Below are 23,582 nucleotides of genomic sequence, written 5' to 3' on the forward strand. Positions count from 1 at the left end.
AGTCCACTACTCTGGCCAAGTGCGGGAATTAGATTTTACATACCTTTGAGAACAGTATGGATCATTATGGTCTGCACTCATCCGAAAAGTTAAAGGGTGCACGAGTCGACGGACTCTCTGACCCTCGAAGGAGTTTGACATCTTAACCAACCAACCACTGCTCCACATAGTGATTACATAGGTACTCTTTGCACTGCTCTGTTACAGCTTAATCAAACCTCAATCGAATATCTCTGCCGTCAGACTTGAAAGTCAAAAGAAAAAAATATTGTCAAAAGTTTATTGTTTACAAAACACATTTCATATTAAAAAAAACTTTATAATACCATTTTACACAAAATATACACAGTTTAAAGATTAGTATCTACGAATTTAATAATAATTAAGTTTAGCTAATAAAAATACGCACTTATTTGATCTAAACCATAAGAAATTCTCAAAGAAGTACCTAATCAAAAACCGATGATATACACCAAGCAAGAATGGTTCACGCCAGCTGAAGTGGCGATACATAACCGAGCGGGCGACTGCTGGGTTTCCCTCAACGGGAAGGTCCGAAACCTGACCTCCTGGCTTGAAGAACAGTTCAGGCTATGCAAGTGCACCAAGGTTTGCTCATGCGCCGTGAAGAATTGGTACTGCGGCGATGATTGTGTGGAGTACTGCAACTGCTTTAAGCGAGGTTATGCTTATTGTGATGCTAAAAGAGTAAGTACGGTTTAAGGACTTCTATTTTTAACCCCCGACCCAAAAAGAGGGGCGTTATAAGTTTGACGTGTGTATCTGTGGATCTCTGGCATCTGTGTGTATCTGTGGCATCGTAGCTCCTAAACTAATGAACCGTTTTTTTTTTTTTTTTTCCAGTGTGTGATCTGCGATCAGTCGACAGACTATAAGCAGATTTGCTATGGTCGGTTATGACTTTTGCAGAACTTAGGACCAGTGTCCTTAGATCTGCACACTATCGAGCACATTAGCCCGCTTCAGACGCTTTATCCGTTCCACTGTTAGCAGGCTATGTGCCAGTTGATTAGGGTGCCTCAACAAGCGATCCCGATATTTTGTATTATACTTACTTATTGATTTCCTCAATTACTGTTGGTATTTCCAGATACTCATGTATTTCTGTGTTGCGAGTAAACCAGGGAGCGTTGGCAATAGTTCTTAATATGCTATTCTGGGCTCTTTGGATAACTAATATGTTTGATTTACTGGCAGTACCCCAAATCTGTGTGCCATAAAGCCAAATGGGTTTGAGGATAGAGCAATAGACCATTAATTTGTTATTAAGTGACAAAGCAGACTGTCTACCTAACAGCCAGAGCAAATTTGTTTTAACCGATTTTAACTTAGTTTTTTGTTTGATCGAGAGTGTTCTCAGCTATAATCGAAGAAAATCGGTTCAGCCGTTTGAAAGTTATCAGCTCTTTTCTAATTTACTTATATAGAGTTGTTTGTGTCGGGGATATTAAAATATTGAGTTATATTTTATACAGCTAGCGATGACTGTCCTCGCATACGCCGGCAAAGATGTCAGCCACTGGTTCAAAGGAGACGACTGGGTCCATTATATACACCCTATCGTAGCATCTAGAACAGGGTACCATCAACACGGACACGGTATTGATCGCCCGGTGGTACCTTCGACCCTTTGGAGACCCATCACTAACCCATGGTGGCTGGATGAGAGCAACGTTGAGGGAAAGTTGACTGAGCGGACCAGGCCGATCCGAATTACGAATACTTTGACGGGTTACAATTTTTTTGACATTTCATAATGAGGTGCTTTATTATAATCAACCTATCGCCGGCCCACTACTGAGAACAGGTCTCCTCTCGGAGTGAAAGGGTTTAGGGCATAGTCCGCCACGCTGGCCAAGAACTGATTGACAAATTTCACACAGTTGAAAACATTATGGAGACCTTTTCTAGGCATAAGTTTCCTCACGATGTTTTCCTTCACCGTTAAAGCAATAAGTGACATTTATTTTTATTATCTAAGGTGGCTAAAATGGCAGTTTTATTAAAGTTTGATATACTGGCATCTACTTTTTACACGGCATTGCAACGGAACGATAAATCGCTCGGCGGCACGGCTTTGCAGGTAGGGTGGTAACTAGCCACGGCCCTAGCCACTCACCAGACCAGACCAGACCAGAGACGATTTAGAAATTATAAATTTCCAAATTGCCGCTGCTAGGAAACGAAACTAGGACCTCCATTATAAGACCCCAATGAAGGTCATGAAACAAAAATGAAAAAGATTTCTGACTCACCGCTAAGATATTTTTTTATTTTTTTATACACAGGAAATGCCTAACGCATACCCTTCCGTCAGGGGACACGGAGGGGTTATGTGGGGCTTGCACCCACTAAAACCTGTGTTTGTTCCTCAACAGACTGGCGGTTGCGCGGGTATCACTAAGGTAGTATTCACCGCACTCCCGCCAGGTCTTGACCCGCCGCCAAGCGGGGAATTTCTTCCCGGCTTCCGTTTCTCTTATAAATACATTAATTATGTCTTTGATGATGTTTCTAAGCAATCTTGAATTTCCAACTAGGTTCAAGCGATACCCTAGAAGTATGCTCCGAAGAGACAATATATCAGATCATGATGCGCTACCTGCCCCACAACTCGCACATGTTGTCTTATACCTGGCGGTACCTTGGGCGCGGGATCGATTACACCAAGACCCTTGCGGAGAACGGCATTCCTGACGAGAGGGACCGCTTCAGCGACGTGGCGTTGCCTGAGAACCTGCACATACCTGATCTGCTTCTGTATTATAATGATGACTTGACTGAAGGTAGACATTTTTAGGGTTCTGGACCTCAAAATGTAAAAAGAAACCTTTATGAGCTGTGCGTCGGCTAAGCGGGCTAAGGTTTTTAAAAATCCCGTTTTCCATGACAAAAGATAGCCTATGTCCGTCCCCAGAATTGGCAAAATCGGTTAAGCAGATGGGCTGTAAGCTAGCAGACAGACACACTTTCGCATTAAATTATTATTAGTTCGTATAGGTACCTACCTAACTATGGATTAAGTTATATTTTTTACCCTGCTCATTCTTAAAGGCACCTATCATGTTTCAGATCCGCCCAAAGATGATTGTTTCTGCCACGACATGGACTGTGTCCTGGATCGCCCCGAGAAATGTTACAAAGACATCGAATTTTAAAGAATGGATAAAATATTTTAACCTATTTACTTACTTTTAATATCATTAATTTGTTTTTAAATATTTAGTTACACGGATTAAATGTTTACTTAGTTATGACGTGACAACGTCTTATAATTCGATAGAGCCGGCTGCACGCACGAAAAAACATGACTCATGCGGCGTTACCTCGCTCTGAGGCGTTCCATGTAAGGCTTGAAGTGCAAGCGAGAGCGCGGAACGAGCGACAAAGAAGCACAATCGGCCTTTGTTGTCACGTTCAACTATCGTCAGTAAACCGACTTTACAGACAACCAATTTTTTAAATTTTACTTTCATTTTAATTCCAAATTCCTTTCAAGAATTCAATTATTAAAAGGAGATAGGTAACTAATAAATAGCTGAAGGTAGGTACAAGAAGCGGAATGATACGACTATTGTTCTACCTATGAACACCCAACCTTCGATTGAGTAAAACCATAGATATATGTAAGTAAAACGCTTGGGTAGACAAGTGTAAATTAAAAATTTATAACACCCCCGACAAGTGAAAGTTACAGTAACTAGAAAAGAGCTGATAACTTTCAAACGGCTGAACCGATTTTCTTGGACTATTCCGCGCCTACGATCGAAAGTATCTGACTTTTCCAAAACATCATTTTCAAATAAATAATTATGTATTTAGGCAACGTCCATCTTGACAGCTTGACATTTGTCAATTGACATAATATTATGAACCTAACGGTTATCTAACCTTCTTTTCTACAAGAAAACTAGAAAAGAGCTGATAAGTTTTAAACGGCTGAACCAATTTTTTTGGATTATACTCGTAGCTAAGAACACTCTCGATCAAGCCACCTTTCAAACAAAAAAAGAAAATTAAAATCGGTTCATTCGTTTAGCCGCTACGATGCCACAGACAGATACACAGACACACAGATACACACGTCAAACTTATAACACCCCTCTTTTTGGGTCGGGGGTTAAAAACTTATAACACCCCTCTTTTTGGGTCGGGGGTTAATAAATATAGTAGTGATATCTGTAGGATTTCTTTAAACTAGGTACGAACTAGACCGGATTTTCGACTTCATCATCTCAGAGCAAAATATGCGGTAAAGTGATGATGATGGTAGTGATAGTGCGGTGAAGACAATAAATGTACCTACCCAGAATAAAAAATAAAAAAACAAGTGAACCATATCCGTTTTCTACAGAGGTCACTGTCTATAAAATAATCACGGGTTTACGTTAATAGTGTAATTCAGTATGTGCATATTTCCATAGGTAATAAGTGGTAGGATTTACTCAGAAAGTGTGTCGTTCCATTCTTTGCTCGGGGGCGTTTTTGCGTGGCACGTGGGCACTGATATTTAACGCCAATTTGCATTTAATAAAAAAACGTAATAGGTAGGTAAATACACCGCGCGAGTGTATCTACGGACATTCTCCTCCACGGAGGGAAAAAGTTAATTTGAAATGTCATTTCAGTTTAGAGATTGACTGTGTACAACAGGGCTTCTTGACCATCACACTTCACACTATCGCACTAATATTATAAAGGCAAAAGTTGTGTGTATGTGTATGTGTGTGTGTCTGTGTCTGTGTGTGTGTGTGTGTGTGTGTATGTTTGTTACTTCTTCACGCAAAAACCACCGGACGGATTTGGCTGAAACTCAAAATGGAGATAGATAATATCTTGGATTAGCAAATAGGCTACTTTTTATCCCGGAAAATCAAAGAGTTCCCACGGGATTTCGAAAAACCTAAATCCACGCGGACGAAGTCGCGGGCATCAGCTAGTAATCTATAAACATTAACCTGTTCCGCCCCAAGGGCACGTACCTACAGTTTCTTGTTGAACCATAGTAACACCCATACCTACCATACGGCCACCGCCACCGACCTGCGGCTCGCTACGCTCAACCGAGCGCGATTCCTGTGGAGTGTGGCCATTGCTCGACCCGCGACGATGTTTCCTTACCAACCACAGTTTAAACAGATACTTCATACAGTCGGTCGACGGAGACGTCTTGACGGATCCAATCCTGGAGGGCGAGAATTGGGGGCAATCATACCGACGGGTAGAAGTCGATAGAACTAAGAAAAAAATATTTTTTTGATTAGTAGTAACGTAAATACTTAATGAGTTGAGTTTCTGAGCTTGTTGTTTGTGGGCTCTTCTTAGAGCTGGGTGCGTTTGGAACCCTCTTAGCTTTAGTTTTAAGTTTACGTAATTAATTATCACTACTAGGTATATCGTCTTACAAATCTAACAATTCTGACCTTCAAAAGGAGTATAATAGTATCTACTTAGAATAAACAATTTTGAGTTATAGTTTTGAATAGTGTAAATATTGTCTGTCGGCTGAACTCACGAGTTGGGGAAGGTTGACTAGTTCAGACAGACATTAATATTTTGGATATCATCCGCGTAGTATAAATAGTTAATAGTTATCATTAACTATTAACGTATTAGTATTTATACGTTCAAATAAATATCAACTTAACTTGAGTGGACACCGCGTTTAAGCAAGACACAGTGTGGGACGCCCTCCAGCACGATGGGCCGACGATATAAAGCGGCTGGCGGGAAGTGGCTGAATGAGAAAGGCTGAGGACCGGGTGTGGTGGCGCTTTATAGGGAAGGCCTAAGTCCAACAGTGGACTTCCACAGGCTGATGATGATGATGATGAAATAACAACTCTTGTTACGACGCAATAAAGAGCAATTCAGCTTGCATAGCGCTGCGGTCTAAAATGTAACACCTCTCTTTTTGTCGCGTAAACTCTCTCTTTCTTTTATGAGAACACTTACGCAAGAGCCTTCAAAGGTGCGCGTCACCCTACTTATAGGTACTGAATCTCATGGTTATAGAATATAGATCAGTCATCAGTCGTCCGGAATTGTATTTGTAAGTGCTACGCCCGCAAAGCCAGCTTGTCCGACTGTAAGTATTTATTTACACTGTGCTAATGCACCTATGCACAAAAACTTGAGAAACAAGGAATATATTATCCAAATACGTCTGCAGTGTACTTAATCCATAGAATATCATACATATTCTGTGCGGGTTTTTGTTAAAACGCGAGCTGCATAGAATTAAGACACGTTTATGATTGTTTTTTTTTTTTTAATTTTTTGTTGTACTTAGGTAGTGGTACCTACCTACCTATTGGCTCGTGTCTGTGTCTGATCTTGGTTTGATTTTGGTCGTGCCATTTTCTTGTCATGATCATGTCTTTGTCTTGTCTCGGTCGTGTCTTTGTCTTGTCTTGGCCGTATCGATCTTGTCTTGGTCGTGTCTCTATCTTGTCTTTGTCTTTTTTGGTCGTCTTCTGGTCGTGTCTTTGTCTTAGTCGTGTCTTTGTCTTGTCTTGGTCATGTTATTGTCTTGTCTTGGTCGTGTCTTTTCGCATAATAAGTGAATTTATGCACTTACAATCTTGTGCGAAAATTCACATTCCGTGAAATCGCCTGTGTAATATCAGAGATTTTTTTGATCTTGATAATTATAATTTCTTAGAATATAATTAGAAGCAAACTATTCTAAGTACGAAAATTGAAAAATCACTTTCCGAGTAACAATAATGCCCTTATCTTGTTTAGAGAACGTTATATATTATACTTACAGCAAAATTATTATTTAGTAAGAAATTCCTCTGTTCGCCTAGCCCACACGAATCTTTATTTATGTTGTAAATCTATTCTACCCGCTTATTTGCGTACTTGAGCGGCGCGACCACCACGCATGCGCGGATCCGATAATTCACTTGTTGTTGTTACCCCAAATTACAGCAGGGGCACCCCATGCAAAGCGTCAGTAAAAATAAAACGAGCGACAGAAGCGGCGGCCATTTTCGTCCATAGATAATTGAGTGACGGAACGTGTTTGACGTAGAAAAGCGCGGCAAGGACTTTGTTGTGGTTTTTTTTTTATTTTGTGTGTCATTGCCCTCTACTGATAAAGACATGTGATTGTTTTTTTGTGATCTACTAAGCAAAGATGTGTGTCGAGATTTTTTATGAAGTGCAGTAGTGTTTTGTCAGCTACTTACCTACTGATTCTCTAATTAGGTAAGCATTGTTAGGGTTCTATACCAAAATGGTTATCATGACTCATGAGTCATAATATAACTCTCAAAGGGAGTACAACGTAAATAAATAGTCTGCAGATAAAATTGATTTGGAGTCACTTTGGGACCCTCTATTGATTTTAGCTCCCCTTATAAAACCCTGACGTTTACCTTTAATGGTCGCATGGTTTGAGGGCTAGCTTTTTTTTAGAGTGCCTGAACACTCGTAAGAAAGATTTTATTTTTGATATTTTGAGAAAAGTAGTTACGAATATTATTTACAATGTGGGTTTGAATGATAAAATGAATGTGGGTAAGTAGACAACACTCTTGTCTGTGGTTAAGAGGGCTCTCTCCGTCACTCGTTTCATACAATCGTAGTTCCAATTTCATTTGAATATTAAGCAACCAAAGTCCATGAAATTTTGCAGACATATTCTAGAAACTAATATCTATGTCTGTGATTTTCCAGATTTCTGTTAAAATATTCGGTTTCAAAGTTACGCGGTCTTTAAAATTTACATACAAATCTTTGAGCTCCTGTAATTTTAAAACTACATATTTTTAGAAAAATCTAAAACACCACAGACACAGATATTAGTTTCTAGAATATGTCTGCAAAATTTCATGGACTTTGGTTGCTTAATATTCAAATGAAATTGGAATTACGATTGTATGAAACGAGTGGAAACGAGTGACGGAGAGAGCCCTGTTAATACTATCGCGTGGTTTTGAAGAGTATAGCAATAGTTCCTCAATCAAATAAAATTATACCCTCACCGTTTGCACTAGGTATCTACGACACTCGTAACGTTAATGACCCCAATCAGAATTTAAAAAAAGTGAAGCCAGAAGCCATTGTGTTATCGGGCTCGAAACAATAGATAAAGCTTATCGAATGCCTCTATTGTCTATGGGCTTCCGGTCAGAGTTGAATTTCAAATTAAGAACCTAAAATACCGTTAAACAATACAAATACTCGTACGAAACCATCTATGTTGTACTTTAGATAATACTAGCTGATGCCCGCAGCTTCGCCCGCGTGGATTTAGGGTCTGAAATCCCGTGGGAAAGTTGTCACAAAGTTCCTCTATCGATTAAAAAAAAAATTACGCAAATCGGTTCAGAAATCTCGGAGATTTCGGTGTACATAGGAAGAAAAACACAACTCCCTTTTTGAAAGTCGGTTAAAAAAGTAGCCTATTTTACTCCCTGATCAATCCTCTACTTGTCTGTGAAAACCCCGTCAAAATCGGTCCAGCCGTTCCGAAGATTAGCCTTTTCAAACAGACAGACAGACAGACAGACAGACAGACACAGACAGACAGACAAAAATTTTAAAAACGTGTGATTCAGTGTTGGTATCGTTCAAATAACCATATGAGCTTAATATGAGGTAGTTATTTCGAAATTACAGACAGACACTCCAATTTTATTTATTAGTATAGATATAGATTATTATCAGTTTACGTTTATCACAATAAAACTACACATAGGAAAAAACTTGTTATCTCTCTTTTTTTTTTCTCTCTCGTCTGGCTTTGCAAAGATTAGCGATTGTCAAGTTTGTAGTTATTTGTAACAAGTTAGTTAAACTATACAAGTATGGACCCCGTCTGTGCCGGCGCTCGCCGACATACGCACGGCACCCCTTTAGAGCGCTTTCCAGTCAGTTTTAACAAAAAAAAACACTCCAATAAGGCAGAGCACGCCCGCCAGCTAACACCAACACAGACGAAGTCCAACTTGTTATCTATAACATCTGAACATTTTTTTTTTAATATTTTCAGATAAAAAGTCAACATGGCAACGTTACCAATCTACGTTTCACTAAGCAGGTAATTTCCTCTATTCAATTCGTTAAATAATTACTATTACTAATATAATATTATAAAGGCGAAAGTTTGTATGTGTGTGTGTGTGTGTGTGTGTGTGTGTATGTTTGTTACTCCTTCACGCAAAAACTACTGGACGGATTTGGCTGAAATTTGGAATGGAGATAGATAATATCCTGGATTAGCACATAGGCTACTTTTTGTCCCGGAAAATAAAAGAGTTCCCACGGGATTTCGAAAACCCTTAATCCACGCGGGCGAAGTCGCGGGCATCGGCTAGTAATTAAAAAACCTGTAGGTAAGTAGGTAGGTACCTGTGGGATTGAACTTCTTGAGGTTTCGAGTCGGTAGGAGTCTGACAATAACCACTGTGCTCTTCCGTGGTCGGTGGTTTCCATGAAGATTTTCCTCACGGGGGAAAAAGGTACCTACTCTTCTGACCAAAGAAACCCATAAAACATGGCTACTGTAAAAATAGTTTTTTATCCGCTCACCTTTACTATAACCATCTGTATCTATGCACCACAGATCCCTATTCAGCTCTGCTCTCCAAACATAATTTTATAGCATTTTAACGAGCGCTTTCTTTACGTCGGAATAGATTCAAGAACGGTCCCATGGGGGGCAGGAAGCGATTTGTAAATATGCGGAACATGTGTCTCTTGTTGATAATAATTACTTAATAAGCTAGCAGAACTTACATTACATAGTATTTTTTATTCCATTGCTTAGCCCTTGGCTGCGATCTCACTATTTGGTAATTGATGATGTAGTTTAAGGTAGTGGGCTAACTTGGAAGAGGTATGGCACCCATATCATATCCCTGATCGGTTCCTACGCGGCATCGTACAGGATTAGGCCTGTCACAGACAGACGCGGCCTGCTGTGGGGGCCGCGGTAGCGGCTTGTTTTGTAGTATCAAAGTAACTAGCGACGGCCGTAGCCTCCCATCAGACCAGACCAGTGACACTTTTAGAAATTATAATACACGTATTCCAAAACTGGGCAGTTTTGGAATATGTGTATTATAGCTTTGCTTAGGCTACCGGGAATCGAATACGGAAACTCCCACTTATACGACCACAGCGCACTCCACTGCGCCTTGGGTACTATTGATAATAATTTATTATTAATAATGTCTAGTTACCTATCTGTGGTTTAGAAAACTTTTTGTCGAAATTCTAGAAGATCGCTAAAGGTGATGACGCACTGCATCCGATCCGAAGTAGCCATAGAACTGTTTGTATGGTATAACTTACGCACTAGCTCCGACTTCCGTCATCCGAGTTCTCTCCATCATCCGTGAGAATACCTCGAATAAGCCTTAGATTCAAATTGGAAATATTGGATAGAATCAGGCGTTACTTTGCGGAAGTTCATGTTTAGCAAGAAATAGTTAAAAATTATTTTGCTATAATCCTATATGCTATAATAATTGGTGTCGGGGCGAAACACGCGTCGAGAGTAGTGGAAAAGTCTTGTGTGGTGGTGCATGTGAGTGGTGGTGGCAGTGCTTGCTTGGGAACTTGGCTTTATTGCTTGGTTGGGGAGGTAAGCGGTGCTTAGCTTGTAACTGCATGTTTGACCATACAGATTTTTTCTGTTGGCGGATTATAGCAAAATAATTTTTAACTGTTTCTTGCTAAATCGGAAATATGACGTAGATATGACAAAGAGGTCCACTGAATGCTTGGAGTACTCGGATCGGATGAGTGCGTAATGGCTCTGAATCGTCATTTCGGTTCCGGAAGTGGGTAGCATTCCAACACGTACTTTAAAACTTTACTAATAATAATAACAGTATACAAGTCGGATAAAACATTGATAGTCATAGTGTCCCTTCGCTATATTCGACGAGGCGGCTACTGAGCTTTCGTCGCTTCCTGTCCGAGTAAGGAAGTGAAGCAAACGTGCTTTGATCCAGGGCTGTCACTCGCGAGCTTTATTGCTAATTTAAAAAAAAAAAACAATCCAATCCAATTCAATCTAAGAGCCATTCAGATATAGATTTTTTAAGAGCGCACCACCAAATATACATATATTATGTTGTACTTTATTGCACCACAAAACACAAATGACAGGTTACAAAAAATAAAACTTACTCTATAATAAAATAGAATAGATTTTTATTCAAATAAATTTTTACAAGTGCTTTTGAATCGTGAAATAATTTACCACTGGTTCGGAATGCCGTTCCTACCGAGAAGAACCAGCAAGAAACTCGGCGGTTGCTCTTTTCAATTGTTCAATTTACAATAATATCCTATACTATACAAGCAATTGCAGCCCCGCGCATTGCTGGAGCGAGTCAAATCCATGCTTTTTTATCATTTACATAATCTTCGATTGTGTAATATGCTTTTGCCAGAAGCATACTTTTAATGGATTTTTTAAACTTTTGTAAAATAAACCTTAAGTTCTAATGAATAAAGCATATAAAGCAATGGTGCCAACATGATGCCAAAAATCTCAGTAGTCGATAACCATTTTGAGTCATCAACCAACCAACCAACATTCCAAATCCAATTTGAAAACATTTTCAGAAAACAGTTTCGTTTATGATTGGTTGGTGACTCAAAATAGTGAATGTCCACTGAGATTTTTGGATCTAACATTTTGTACAGGATTACGCAACAGAGAGAGCGTCAGACTTACTAACTTCTTTCCGTGGATAAAGTTTAGTAGGAAGCACTATAGCTTCCTACAGAATTGGCAGCCCTGTTCTCTGAACTTGACACTATCTGTAATATCATATTCCTTCCACAGAACACAATATTGGCATTGCCTTTTTCGTCTTTTGACGAAATACTTCTCACATACTAATTTAACTAACAAAGAGCATTCTAGTTTTTACTGTGATTCCTAATATGGCACCAAATGGGCCTAGGCATACAATACATGAAGAAACAGAAATGAGTATAGGTACTTTGGTAAGTAGCTCCCGGATTACTTTGTATTTTTTTTTGCCGATATTAGGTATAACAACAAATATCTGCCATGTAAATTAAAAACCGGCCAAGTGCGAGTCAGACTCGCGCACCGAGGGTTCCGTACTCGGGTATTTTTTCCGACATTTTGCAAAAATAAATCAAAATCTGTTTTAGAATTGTACATTCTAAAACAGATTTTGATTTATTTTACAGCACTTTCATATCAGCTCCACTCTAATAACTCTTTAAGCCCCACTCGGTATAGGTTATCTTACTTTGAAAATTGTAACACATTTTAATTTTTTTTGTGATGTAGGTAACCAGAAATTCACGGTTTTCAGCTTTATTCCTTTACTTGTGCTATAAGACCTATCTACCTGCCAAAATTCATAATTATAGTGTGATCCTATAAGGTTTCCCTTTTTCTTTTTGAGGTACGGAACCAAACCAAAGGTACGGAAAAAATTAAAAAGCTTTTACGATGATATAGAACCCTTCGTGTGCGAGTTCGACTCGCACTTACTTGGAATTAATTTTTTTAATTAGGTGTTACTACCACGTGTTCAAAGCATATAAAATACATCTGGGAATAACAATAAATATACTGGCGTGTGTATAGTATATCCGTCATACAATTACTGCAGATACAAATCAATTGTAAACGATAAGTAATTTAGAAAGATCTATGTCTAGGAATGCCGATAAGACGGCTCGGTAGGTATGTACCACTTGCTAAACAACCATGACAATTACACATGAAACATGACATGGTGATTTGATTTATCTTGTGAATAAGCGATCGTGCGAATTCTCAAATCCAATCCTGCCCTGGCAAAATTTGGCCTCGCCCGGGCTCTCAATATTTAAACGGCCAAAGAAAAACTTCTCGCTTGGTTCGCTTACGAATGATTTACCTTTTGGAAAGTCATGGGTGGGTATAGGAACGTGTGTTTTCCGAAAACTTCCAGGTATCTTCTAGGCAAGCACGCTCCAACTTAGATTTCATCATGTTTCTTTCTTTAAAGTATGATTATCGTCAACCACAAGGCTATCCTGTAATAAAAATATAAAAAACACATTACTTAAATTTTAATATTACTTTTAACTTACGTAATTTAATTTGTAAAAAATTATGGACACAATTTATTATTGTCTGAAATAAAATATTTTTATTTTTATTTATTTATTTAAATTCCAAAATAGACTGGTTTCCAATTGTTATTTTTCGACAATAATTTTGCTCATTGATTATGATATTCCATTTTACAACATTGTTATCATTTTGTAATTTGACGCTAATTCTAAAAAACATTTAGATTTTTACAGCAGGGCAACGGTAAAGCGACATACCCATTGCATCGCAAAAGATTTCAGGATTTAAAGATATTTACTCGTAGGTATTAATAAACACTAGTTAAATATTATAACTTGGAAATATTTAAGTACATAGGTATTTTGTTTTAATTGTAATTGAAACCCGCTCAACCGTTGTCGAGCGAGATTACCTCTGGAGATGCAACAAATTAGTGCACACTACATAAGAGAGCGTAAATGAAACGTGAAATGAACGTCTAATGCGAGAGCGGGCTAATTATAAACACATTATAACGCTATTATAACGCCTCCGGCTTTAATTTTCGCCGCAATATGCTAAGTTGAAGGGAGGCACGCTTGCGGTTAATTGGGATGGTATTGCTTTTACGGATAGGTAACTTTTACCGGAAAAATATGCTTCGATGGAAAACTGAGAATCGATGCGACCCTCACGTTGAACATCACTGAACTAGGGGATCATCACAGTAAGATTACATGTCCATAAAAGTCCTGAAAATCCTGGATATTTCTTAGACGATGCGATATGCCACTTTAGGATCAAAGAGCATCTCTGTAGAAATCAAATCGTTTTTCAGAAAATCATCATTAGGTAGGTATTATTATAATCAACCCATGGCCGGCTCACTACAGAGCACGGATCTCTTCTCAGAATTAGAAAAGTTTTGGCCATAGTCTACCAAGCTGGCCAAGTGCGGATAAACGTCTCACACCTTTAAGAAAATACCTACGTCCAATTATATTATGTTAATTTGGATTTGGGATACGTTCATACGTCCTTAGTTCATAATATTTTATGATATTCTTGACTTATATGCGAACGAAGTCGCGGGCATCAGCTTGTAGGCAGATAAGTAAGGTAGGTCATACGTTCAAAGGTTATTTTAACGATAGCCACTTTAGTTTAAGTTTACATTCTTCAATTTCTGATAGACATAATGAATATAAGCAAAATGATAGGATTAGTTCCTAAACACGCGCGGAATGTGTAACCTATATAAAGCGAGAGAGAACCGACACGGTTCTTATCACACGTGATAGCCTCCGACAGTGACGGACGGACCGATCACCACATGGCCATGACGACACTGTAAGTATTATGCGCCCTCCCGGCTAGGTACCATATGCTTTTAACTTTACATCTATTACATTCATCATTAGCCACTGTATTAACAGCCAGTAAGCACAGATTTCCTCTCAGAATGTTAGTGTCAGTGTTTAGGCCACAGTCTGCCATGCTGGCCCAGTGCGGATTGGCAGACTTCATACATATTTGAGAACATTATGGAGAATTCTCAGGCATGCAGGTTTTCTCACGATGTTTACTTCACCGTTATGCTTAAAAAGCACATAAGTCCAAAGATTAGAGGTGCGCCCTAGGATTTAACCCTATACAATAAGAGGCCGAAATCTTAACCACTAAGCTATAACCGCTTTTTCTGCAGTGTCCATTAATCAAATTATTATGTAATGGATTGAATAATTTTTTCTTTAACCAAATGCAAATAAGGTAAGTGCAAATCCAATATGGGGGCGTGAGAAAGATGCAATATGTAGCCCAGCGGTGGGCGAGCGTGGGCTGTATATTAATTAAGATGAATAGCTGTTGTATATTCGATATTAAATCAAACAAGAAATATAATATCCTCTCATTAAATTAGCAAAAACAAAATATGCCAATGACTTAAAATTTGTAGGTACACAATTTAACAAACACAGAATGAATAAAAAAATTAATTGTATACCATAGAAAAAATATTTGGACAATTAGAAAAGAAAATCAGATTATAGAATATAAAATATTGAGCTATTTCAACTAGGGTAAGCAGTGCTTTTACGCCTCTATGACAAGCACACCACTGAAAAACACTCAAAATTACATGAGTTTGACCCCATCTATATGCCCCATCTTGAATCGTTAAACATTTAGGTACTACAAGTCTCTCTTCTCAGGATTATTTTGGTGTAGTTGACCACACATCTGCCTAGTGCCTACCTTTTCGAAACTTCTACGATTCTTCTCCTACCATATCTCTTTTGATATACCTACCTTTAAAATATCTACTCGTATACCTTCCAAGAAGTGATGGGGACTAATTTAAATTTTAGTGCGAGTCAATGCATTTATTGCAGTACTAACGCCTACGTTCATATAACAAAGCCAATTAAGCGAGGCGATTAAATTCTTCAATATTACGGATCCCCTGGCCTACACCTTGCCTTGTTTGGATTGATCAGGTCGTGACGCACAAAGAGCTGAGATTAGGACAAGGGATTATTAATAAAAAGGTTCTTTGGCTCAAAAGGAAGCACTAAATAAAATAACTGTAATGTTAAAAATTATGAAAAGCCAAAATGATCGTGCCTAACTATATGCAATATAGATGTACGTACCTACGGGAGCAGGTGAAGTATAGTACCGCGACAGGTCGACATGGCAATCGAGGTATGAGGCGGTGGAACGACCCACACACCCGCACTTCACCCATCACCTGCTATCCCGCACCGGGTAAGCGCGGGGTTGTGCGGGTGTGAAGTTACCAAGATTACTTACTCTAGTCTAACTCTAAACCTACAAATAGAACTACTTATTCTGTCTGTTCGATTAAGTCAGGTATTCCTTGGGTAATGTAGAAAATATAAAAAGTCGGATTTTTAAACATTACCAACTAAGAAACACAGGTAATTTATAAATAATAATAAAAAATATTTATCAGTCATCAACTCATCAATCATTTTCAGACTTGTTGATACTAATTATGGAGGTACCTTTTACAATGCTCAACGCAAAAAGTGCCGATTGTATCATATAAACAATGCGGGTTCTGCTCAATTGTTTAAGAAGAATGCATGAGTAAAACCCTCAGTAAAACTGCAACTAAGCGCTTGCACAATGCTTTGCTTGCTCATTGACAGGATGCATTTCCACCAGGAATATGACAAAGATGCGTAGCGTAGCAAGTATGCAATCCAGCAATAGGCTCGCTTCATTTTGAATTCTCAGAGTAAAAAAAAAAAATCCCAAATCGGTCCAGTTGAGTTTCACCTACTTACATATCGGTTAATTTAATCTTGATAATAAATAATTTAACGAAACTTGGGCCACTTTTGATCTGCAGTACGCGACAGGTCGAGATGTAAATCGGGGTACGAGGTAAGTCGGGGAGGAGGGGGGGGGGGGGGGGACCTCTCGGATACCGGGCTAGCGCGGGGGCTGTGCGGGTGTGCAGGGTGTCTCCACTCCGATTGCCATCTCTCTGAAATCTGAAATAACTTGGCAGACTAATCGTGAACAATTTTTCAGCTGTGGTTCGCTTGACAACCCGTCTCCTTTCCTTTCTGGCACAGTCATGTAATATTTTTTTGCGACTTTTATTTGGTACATACTTACTACGTATGTAAGTAGAGTATCGCATGATATTCTGCCGCGTGTTCCGATGCCTTTGCCTTTCCTTATACCTTTATTCGTTTTATGGGTATACGCTTAGACACGTAACTAAGAATATTCTGATTTAGTCTATATCGGAGGCATCATCCGCTTCTAGAAGTAGTTCTATAGATTAGAGCGTTCAAGTACGGTACGATATTGCTAGTAAATGAATAGGGTCTATTGCCATGCTATTTAGCTGATATAACTTCTCTTTTAGGTACCTACGCTTTCTCTTTTAGGTACCTACCATTAAACTAGATCTAGTGTTAATTAATCTGGTGAGTTAGCAGTCAAGCGTTAACCATCGATAAAAAATGTGTGTGAACTTAAACCGTCATTGATAACCATCCTACAGTCCAAAATCTTCGCCTACGCCCTACACACAAAATCCACAGCGGGAGCGCTAAGTGCGAGCCTTTTAAAGAAACTTGACTGAATATTAAGCGACTTATGGCGATGTATTGAGAATTTGTAACGAGGTGTAAATAAATTAAGCGATAGAATAGAATATAATTATTTTAATTAGCATATAATATGGGTTCAATGATTTTTAATTCTGAATGAGTGATAGATAGATACAATACAGCTAAATGTTTTTTCTGAGATCGTTTTGGAGGGTTCCGTAGTAAACAGGCAACTTTTACAGGTTCCGTATGTTCTGTCTGTCCGTCCGTCCGTCCGCGTCTTAGCTCAAAGATATATAATTTGGCGTAGGTATAAATATCTATCTTACGAGTGTTGGGTGTCGTTGGAAAGGTCTTTCAAAAAATAATGTTGTGGGTACCTATAAGTGCTAATTTTTGTTAGAGTCAAGTGCTTAGTTTTGCAAGTCCAGATTGATTTTATGGTATTCACCTACAACTACCTACTTATCTTTTTTTATTTCCAAGGGTCCATCTATCGATTGGTGTAGGTACCCTATTATGTGGGTGCATCTTACAGAGTGGCCCTTGGTCTCCTTATTATATTATACCTATAATACGAACAGATTATGTAGATGAGCGTGCCTGGCGAGCAGCCAAGCGCAAAATGACTCACGCGGGGTGATGGCCCTATAGAAATATAATTAATTGTCTTACACACAGACAGCGACATAAAAAGTTCTACTAGATGCGACACTTTATAGTCAAAGCATGTTCCAACGAACATCGGTGTCCGCACTCATGTCTAACGCAATCCGTTACACGCAGACGTATGTAAAAATTAAACTTGCGCGGTAACTCAAAATTATTATTCACGTTATCTTTATTTAGGAAGTTATAGCTAACTGGTTGAGACGTTCGCCTCCTATTCAGGAGGTCGGGGATTCAAACTTCTAACTTTTCAGATGTGTGTTTTAAGCAATTAAATATCACTTGCTTTAACGGTGAAGAAAAACATTTTAGGGAAATCTGCATGCCTGAGAGTTTACTATGTTCTCAAAGATGTGCGAAGTCTGCCAATCCACAATTGGTCAGCGTGGTAGACTATGACCAAAATCCTTCTCATTCTGAGAGGAGACCCGTGCTCTGTAGTGAGCCGGCGATTGGTTGATCATGATGAAATAGCATGAGTACCTATAATTTGTTCTAACTTAAGTTTATAGAAATGGAATGCGTCGCAGGTTACAGACAGGAGTACAGACACCAATGTTCGCTTGAACTTGGAACATGTTGGTACTTTAAAGCGCCGCATCTAGTGGACAATTTATATCTCTGCACACAGATCTTATCGTCTTTGATATTGCCGTCATTTACTTGCTCTTGCCTTTTCTAGTGAACCTGCCTCAGTATAATAGTACACAGGATGTGTACAGGATATGAAGATGACTTTTTTGTCGAAGGTGGGATTCGTGCTATAATAAAGTTACGTTGATTAAAGCTTAGGTATTGCAGGAGTTTTTAAACTTTTTATACGGCATATTTATGGATCGAATAGATAGGATGGAAGCGATATTAAATAAGACTTGGCCTCTTAATCGTGGGGCCCGTTTCGGTTCCGGGCACGTACCTCATTATCATCATTGTTATCAACCGATCGACGTCCACACTACAGATGTGCATAAGTTTCTTGCATGAACTTCAGACTACAGTCGGACTCAGAATTCGAGTAGCAATTCTACGAAACTATTGCATCAAAAACCTGTCACACTTAATATGAACTTTTTCTATAAACACGCAACCCACATCTAACGCATGTGCATAACCGTGTCAAGCGAAATGATCATTAAGGGCGCGCTTTTTATCCCGGAAAATCAAAGAGTTCCCATGGGATTCTCAAAAGTCCATCCGTTTGGTACAGAGGCAGCTTGCATCCCAAAAACTGACAGAGACAACTTTTTATCTCGGAAAATCAAAGAGTTCCTACGGGTTTTTAAAAAAAATAAATCCACGCGGACGAAGTCGCGGGCATCATCTAGTAAAATATAAAGCATAATAAAGGTATCTGAAGCCTCACATTTTCCGCTTGTTCAAGCAAATTGTTTAGCTCGGTTCCTATTTCTTGCGGTAATTTCCCATGCTTTCCACCATCACACAATGTCACCGGTTTCTCTCCAATTATCTCTCATCGATTTCTCATAACATCCCGAGTGGAATGCGCAAATTGCTTATAAGTAATTCGTATCACAAAACCTTCAACTTCCCATAAAATTAAAGAGATTTTCATGTAACAATTATTTTCTAATCATGTGCTAAGTATGTGTAGTACGCGATAGGTCGAGATGGCAATCGGGGTGGTCATGCCCCGCACACCCGCACTGCCTCTGCGCTAACCCGGTGCGAGATAGGGCGAAGGAAAACGTCCCGAAAACCATGCATGCTTGAGAGTTTTCCATAAAGTTTTCAAAAGTGATTGAAGGTTTCAATCTGCATTTGGCTAGCGTGGTGGACTATGGCTTTCACTGCTAGACATAGGTCTCTTGTAGGGACTGCCACACACCACGGTCTTGCGCCGCCTGAATCCAGCGGCTCCCTGCGACTCGTTTGATATCATCTGTCCGCCTAGTGGAGGGGTCTTCCAACGCTGCGCTTTCCGGTGCGAGGTCGTCATTCTAGCATCTTGGGACCCCAACGTTTATCGGTTTTTCGAACTATGAGCCCTGCCCATTGCCACTTCAGCTTCGTAACCCGTTCAACTCTGTCGGTTACTATGGTTCTCCTACGGATCTATTCATTTCTGATTTGATCATGTACAGAAACTCCAAACGTACTTAGTTCTTCAACAATCCTTCAATCAATCGGCCTGTTTGCGTCCACTGTTGGGCAAAGGCCTTCCCGAGAGCGTGCCACCACAAACGATCCTCCGCCTTCCTCATCCACCCATATCCCACTATCCTCTTAAGGTCATCGGTCCAGCGGGTCGGAGGTCGACCCACACTGCGCTTGCTGATACGCGGTCTCCACTCCAGAACATGCTCACCGACCTTAGCTGCTCTTCCAGACGAGTAGGATGAACATAGACAACAATCTTTATTTAACTCTAATTACATGATGTAGGTTCATAACGATGCATCCATTACAACGTAACTATTTCAGTTAAAATGCAGTGCGAAGTTAACAGTCAGGTATAGTCGTGTGCTAACCCATTGCATGTAAATGCGTTCCCACGATTTTTATTGAGATAATTTTATTATATTTAAGTATGTGCCTCCTTACTATGGGATGCAAAACTGTTTATATATTACTAAGACGTATGCGTATGCGGAATTACCTTATCATATATTTTAATCATAATGATAATATGTCTAAGTTCTTACCTAATAAACACTACCCAATGAAAAAGTAAGTCTATTATAATAGCGACCATAAGATTTTACTATAAAAGCCAAGTTCAGCTATTTACTTTATTCTCAAATAATAATAGGTTAAGCGCTGCTTTTATACCTATCCACTAGTACGGAATGCATGCCACTAGTTATTAAATTACTGGTTGTAAATTCTAGATCCCATGGGAAATGCGAATTTCATGCTCTAGAGACCTCTGCAGTAATACAATTTTATTATTAGGTACTTTCATTTAAAGTAAAGAGGTTTAGCTAATTCTATTTCACTTCTCAACTGGTTAATGTCTGGTCTGTGGAAGGCTTCTCCTGTGGCTAGTTCACCATCATTGTTATCACTTATCACCATTTCGACATAGGCTTTTCCTAAACGACGCCACCATACAACGGATTCTCAGCCTTTCTCATCCACCCACATCCCGCCACCTTCTTTATATCATCGGTACATATTGCTGGAGGGCGTCAGACACTACGCTTAGATATTTACTTGTACGCGGTTTCAACCCTCCACTCTAGAATTTTCCGGCTTCAGAGGCCATGACTCCTACACCAAGCATGCCTGCCCCATCAGGTTAACCATTATTTGGTGATGGTTGACCGGTTACCTTGGTTTTCCTGCGGATCTCTTCATCCAGAGAAACTGCTAACATGTAGCCACATGTTTAACATACCGGCAAACCCTTGTGGCCAAGCGATTATGGTTGCGGTACGAAAAACATTAGGGGTATGGGTGGGTTAAACTGCCGTACCCGTTTCAAGTGGTGAAATTGAAGTGGCAATGGACGAGATACATAGTTCAAATTCAAATTCAAATTAAAAATATTTTTATTCAATTAGACTTTTACAAGTTCTTTTGAATCGTCAAAAGCATCTACCACTGGTTGATGGTTGACTGGTTCGAATGACCAATAGACGCTAGGGGTCCCAAGGTGCTGGAATACCGGAAAGCGCAGCTAGTTGGTACTCCCCACTAGATGGACCAACGACATCAAAATAGGGTCCGGTAGACAGTTGGCACCAATCGGGTACGCAGCCCTATAAAAATGTGAGATTGCAGTGAAGGGATTGTCTTGTCATCAAATACCTGTTAAAAATTAGGTCTCCGAACTCTAAAAGCAACGATGAAACCGATAGGGCTTCCATGACAAACATTTTAAAGACAGTAAGTATAAATCCGTGCTTAATGGCCCCTAATTACATTTTTAATTAAGCACAGTGATTTAAAACGAGATTGTTTTCGAACCAATCAAGATCATACAGGATATCCGTTTATTACAACAAAATGGTCGCCGATCCTTTTAATTTATAGCGCTTTAACTTTACGAGTATGACGAGGTGTTTTGGTTTATGATATGTATGGATGGATTTAAAAGAAATGGCTTTCATACAGTTTTTTTTCTGTCCTCCACTATACAATTTGACTTTTCAATTGTTTTGCAGAGCAGAAATAAAATATCTTTAATTTTTTAGGATTTTGAGGATAAAATAGTATTTTATTAAACACTTTTTTATATTAGTGACCCAAATTAGTCCTGTTATGTATACATATTATAATATTAACAATTCTATAAAATAAACTTAAATCTAAAATTAAAACTAAAAAAATATATTTAATTTAAACAAAAAAAATTAAATTACATCTAAAGCCTCATCGTGACCATGTATTTGTATTGTAGTTGTACCCAAGATGCTGGCAACATTGCCTCTTTGGATGGCCAACAAATTTTTTGTCCAAGGTAGCTGTCAGTTTTCTGTTGACACGATAGTTCTTTTTGAAATTTCCTCAATAAGAGCTCGGGCCCCACGAGGTCTCTACGCCAAAAGGTACTTAATAATTACATACTTACTGTTATAAGCTATAACTCAGAAGAGCTATAACTTAAGCTATAAGACAAGACAACTATAAGCCAGTTTACGACACTTTCTTTTCTCGTAAAACAATGTAAGTTTTATAGTTATTGTCCCGTTATATCTGTGATACACTTATTACACATAGATTGTGCTTGAGGAGTTTGCCGTGTGAGAACGGCTTGATTTGCGATCGCAGAACTTGCGATTGTTTGCACAACAGTCCAAGCACGAACAGTAGGCTATATAAGTTTTATTTCTATTTCAGTGGTATTGACGGCCTTTCTGGTGCAGTGGTAAGCGCTGTGGTCTTATTAGTTGGAGGTCACAGATTTGATTCCCGGCAAGGGTTTGGAATTTTATAATTTCTAAGTTTCTGGTCTGATATGGTGCGATGCTTCGGCCGTGGCTAGTTACCATCCTACCGACGAAGCCGTACCGCCAAGCGATTTAGTATTCCGGTGTGACGCCGTATATAAACCAAAGGAGTACCTATGGGTTTAATGAGAACTGCCATACCCTTCCAGGTTAGCCCGCTTCCATCATAGACTGCATTATCACTTACCACCAGGTGAGATTGCAGTCAAGGGCTAATTTGTATCTGAATAAAAAAAATATACTGTTGCATCGAGATGGTTCGTGAGGGCGCGGGTTGCGACAAGGTGACAGTTGATGTAAAAAAACAAGGAATTCAACGTCGCTGTCAGTTCTCACCCGTGGTTCTCACCATCTTACTATCTGTTGGTCGATTCCAGAAAAACTGCACCAATCATTATTACAATCACATTGTTTGGCTTGTGATTGGCTGAATTTATGGTAATCTTGGTGCAAGAGTTGCATTGATACCGCTATAAAGTCAAGTAAAATTAAACTTAAAATTGATTATTCTTCTCAGACTTTGACCTGATAGTTTTTTGACGCTCGAATTCTATCTGCGTTGACGAGATATAAATCTCATACTAACTATACAAATATACGATAACGTTTTCTCGCAGCTTTAAATCGACAAATTGTAGCAAAAGTCATAAGAGAGATGTGTCGTACTGGTTATGCTCGGACTATTGCGATGGTAGTAGGAGGTGTCGTGATGGGATAACCGTAAATCTATTTTTTCATTGACATCTTGACAGACTTACTTTGTACTTGAATTTGCTTTGCTGTTATTTATCAAGATATTTAATTGCTCTATATCCCATAACATTTGCTGACACA

At 39.1% G+C, this 23,582-nt stretch overlaps 2 protein-coding genes across 2 annotated transcripts in view; both read left to right on the forward strand.

The window, feature by feature from the left end:
• Window positions 1–278: 278 nt before the first annotated feature.
• On the forward strand, window positions 279–3,261 carry LOC123878515 (cytochrome b5 domain-containing protein 1). Its single transcript, XM_045925729.1, has 4 exons — window positions 279–708; window positions 1,497–1,752; window positions 2,562–2,807; window positions 3,094–3,261. The coding sequence occupies exons 1-4, from the start codon at window positions 463–465 to the stop codon at window positions 3,177–3,179; spliced, it is 834 nt and encodes a 277-aa protein (XP_045781685.1). The 5' UTR covers window positions 279–462; the 3' UTR covers window positions 3,180–3,261.
• Window positions 3,262–7,055: 3,794 nt separating this feature from the next.
• LOC123878477 (TNF receptor-associated factor 4) overlaps window positions 7,056–23,582 on the forward strand; it is a 115,304-nt gene continuing 98,777 nt past the window's right edge. Inside the window, exons 1-2 of the mRNA XM_045925671.1 lie at window positions 7,056–7,236; window positions 9,026–9,073. Of these exons, the coding sequence (XP_045781627.1) occupies window positions 9,039–9,073 (35 nt within the window). The 5' untranslated portion in view covers window positions 7,056–7,236; window positions 9,026–9,038. The remainder of the gene's footprint in view (window positions 7,237–9,025; window positions 9,074–23,582) is intronic.

The sequence above is a fragment of the Maniola jurtina genome, chromosome 3, assembly GCF_905333055.1.
Source record: "Maniola jurtina chromosome 3, ilManJurt1.1, whole genome shotgun sequence".
NCBI lineage: Eukaryota > Metazoa > Arthropoda > Insecta > Lepidoptera > Nymphalidae > Maniola > Maniola jurtina.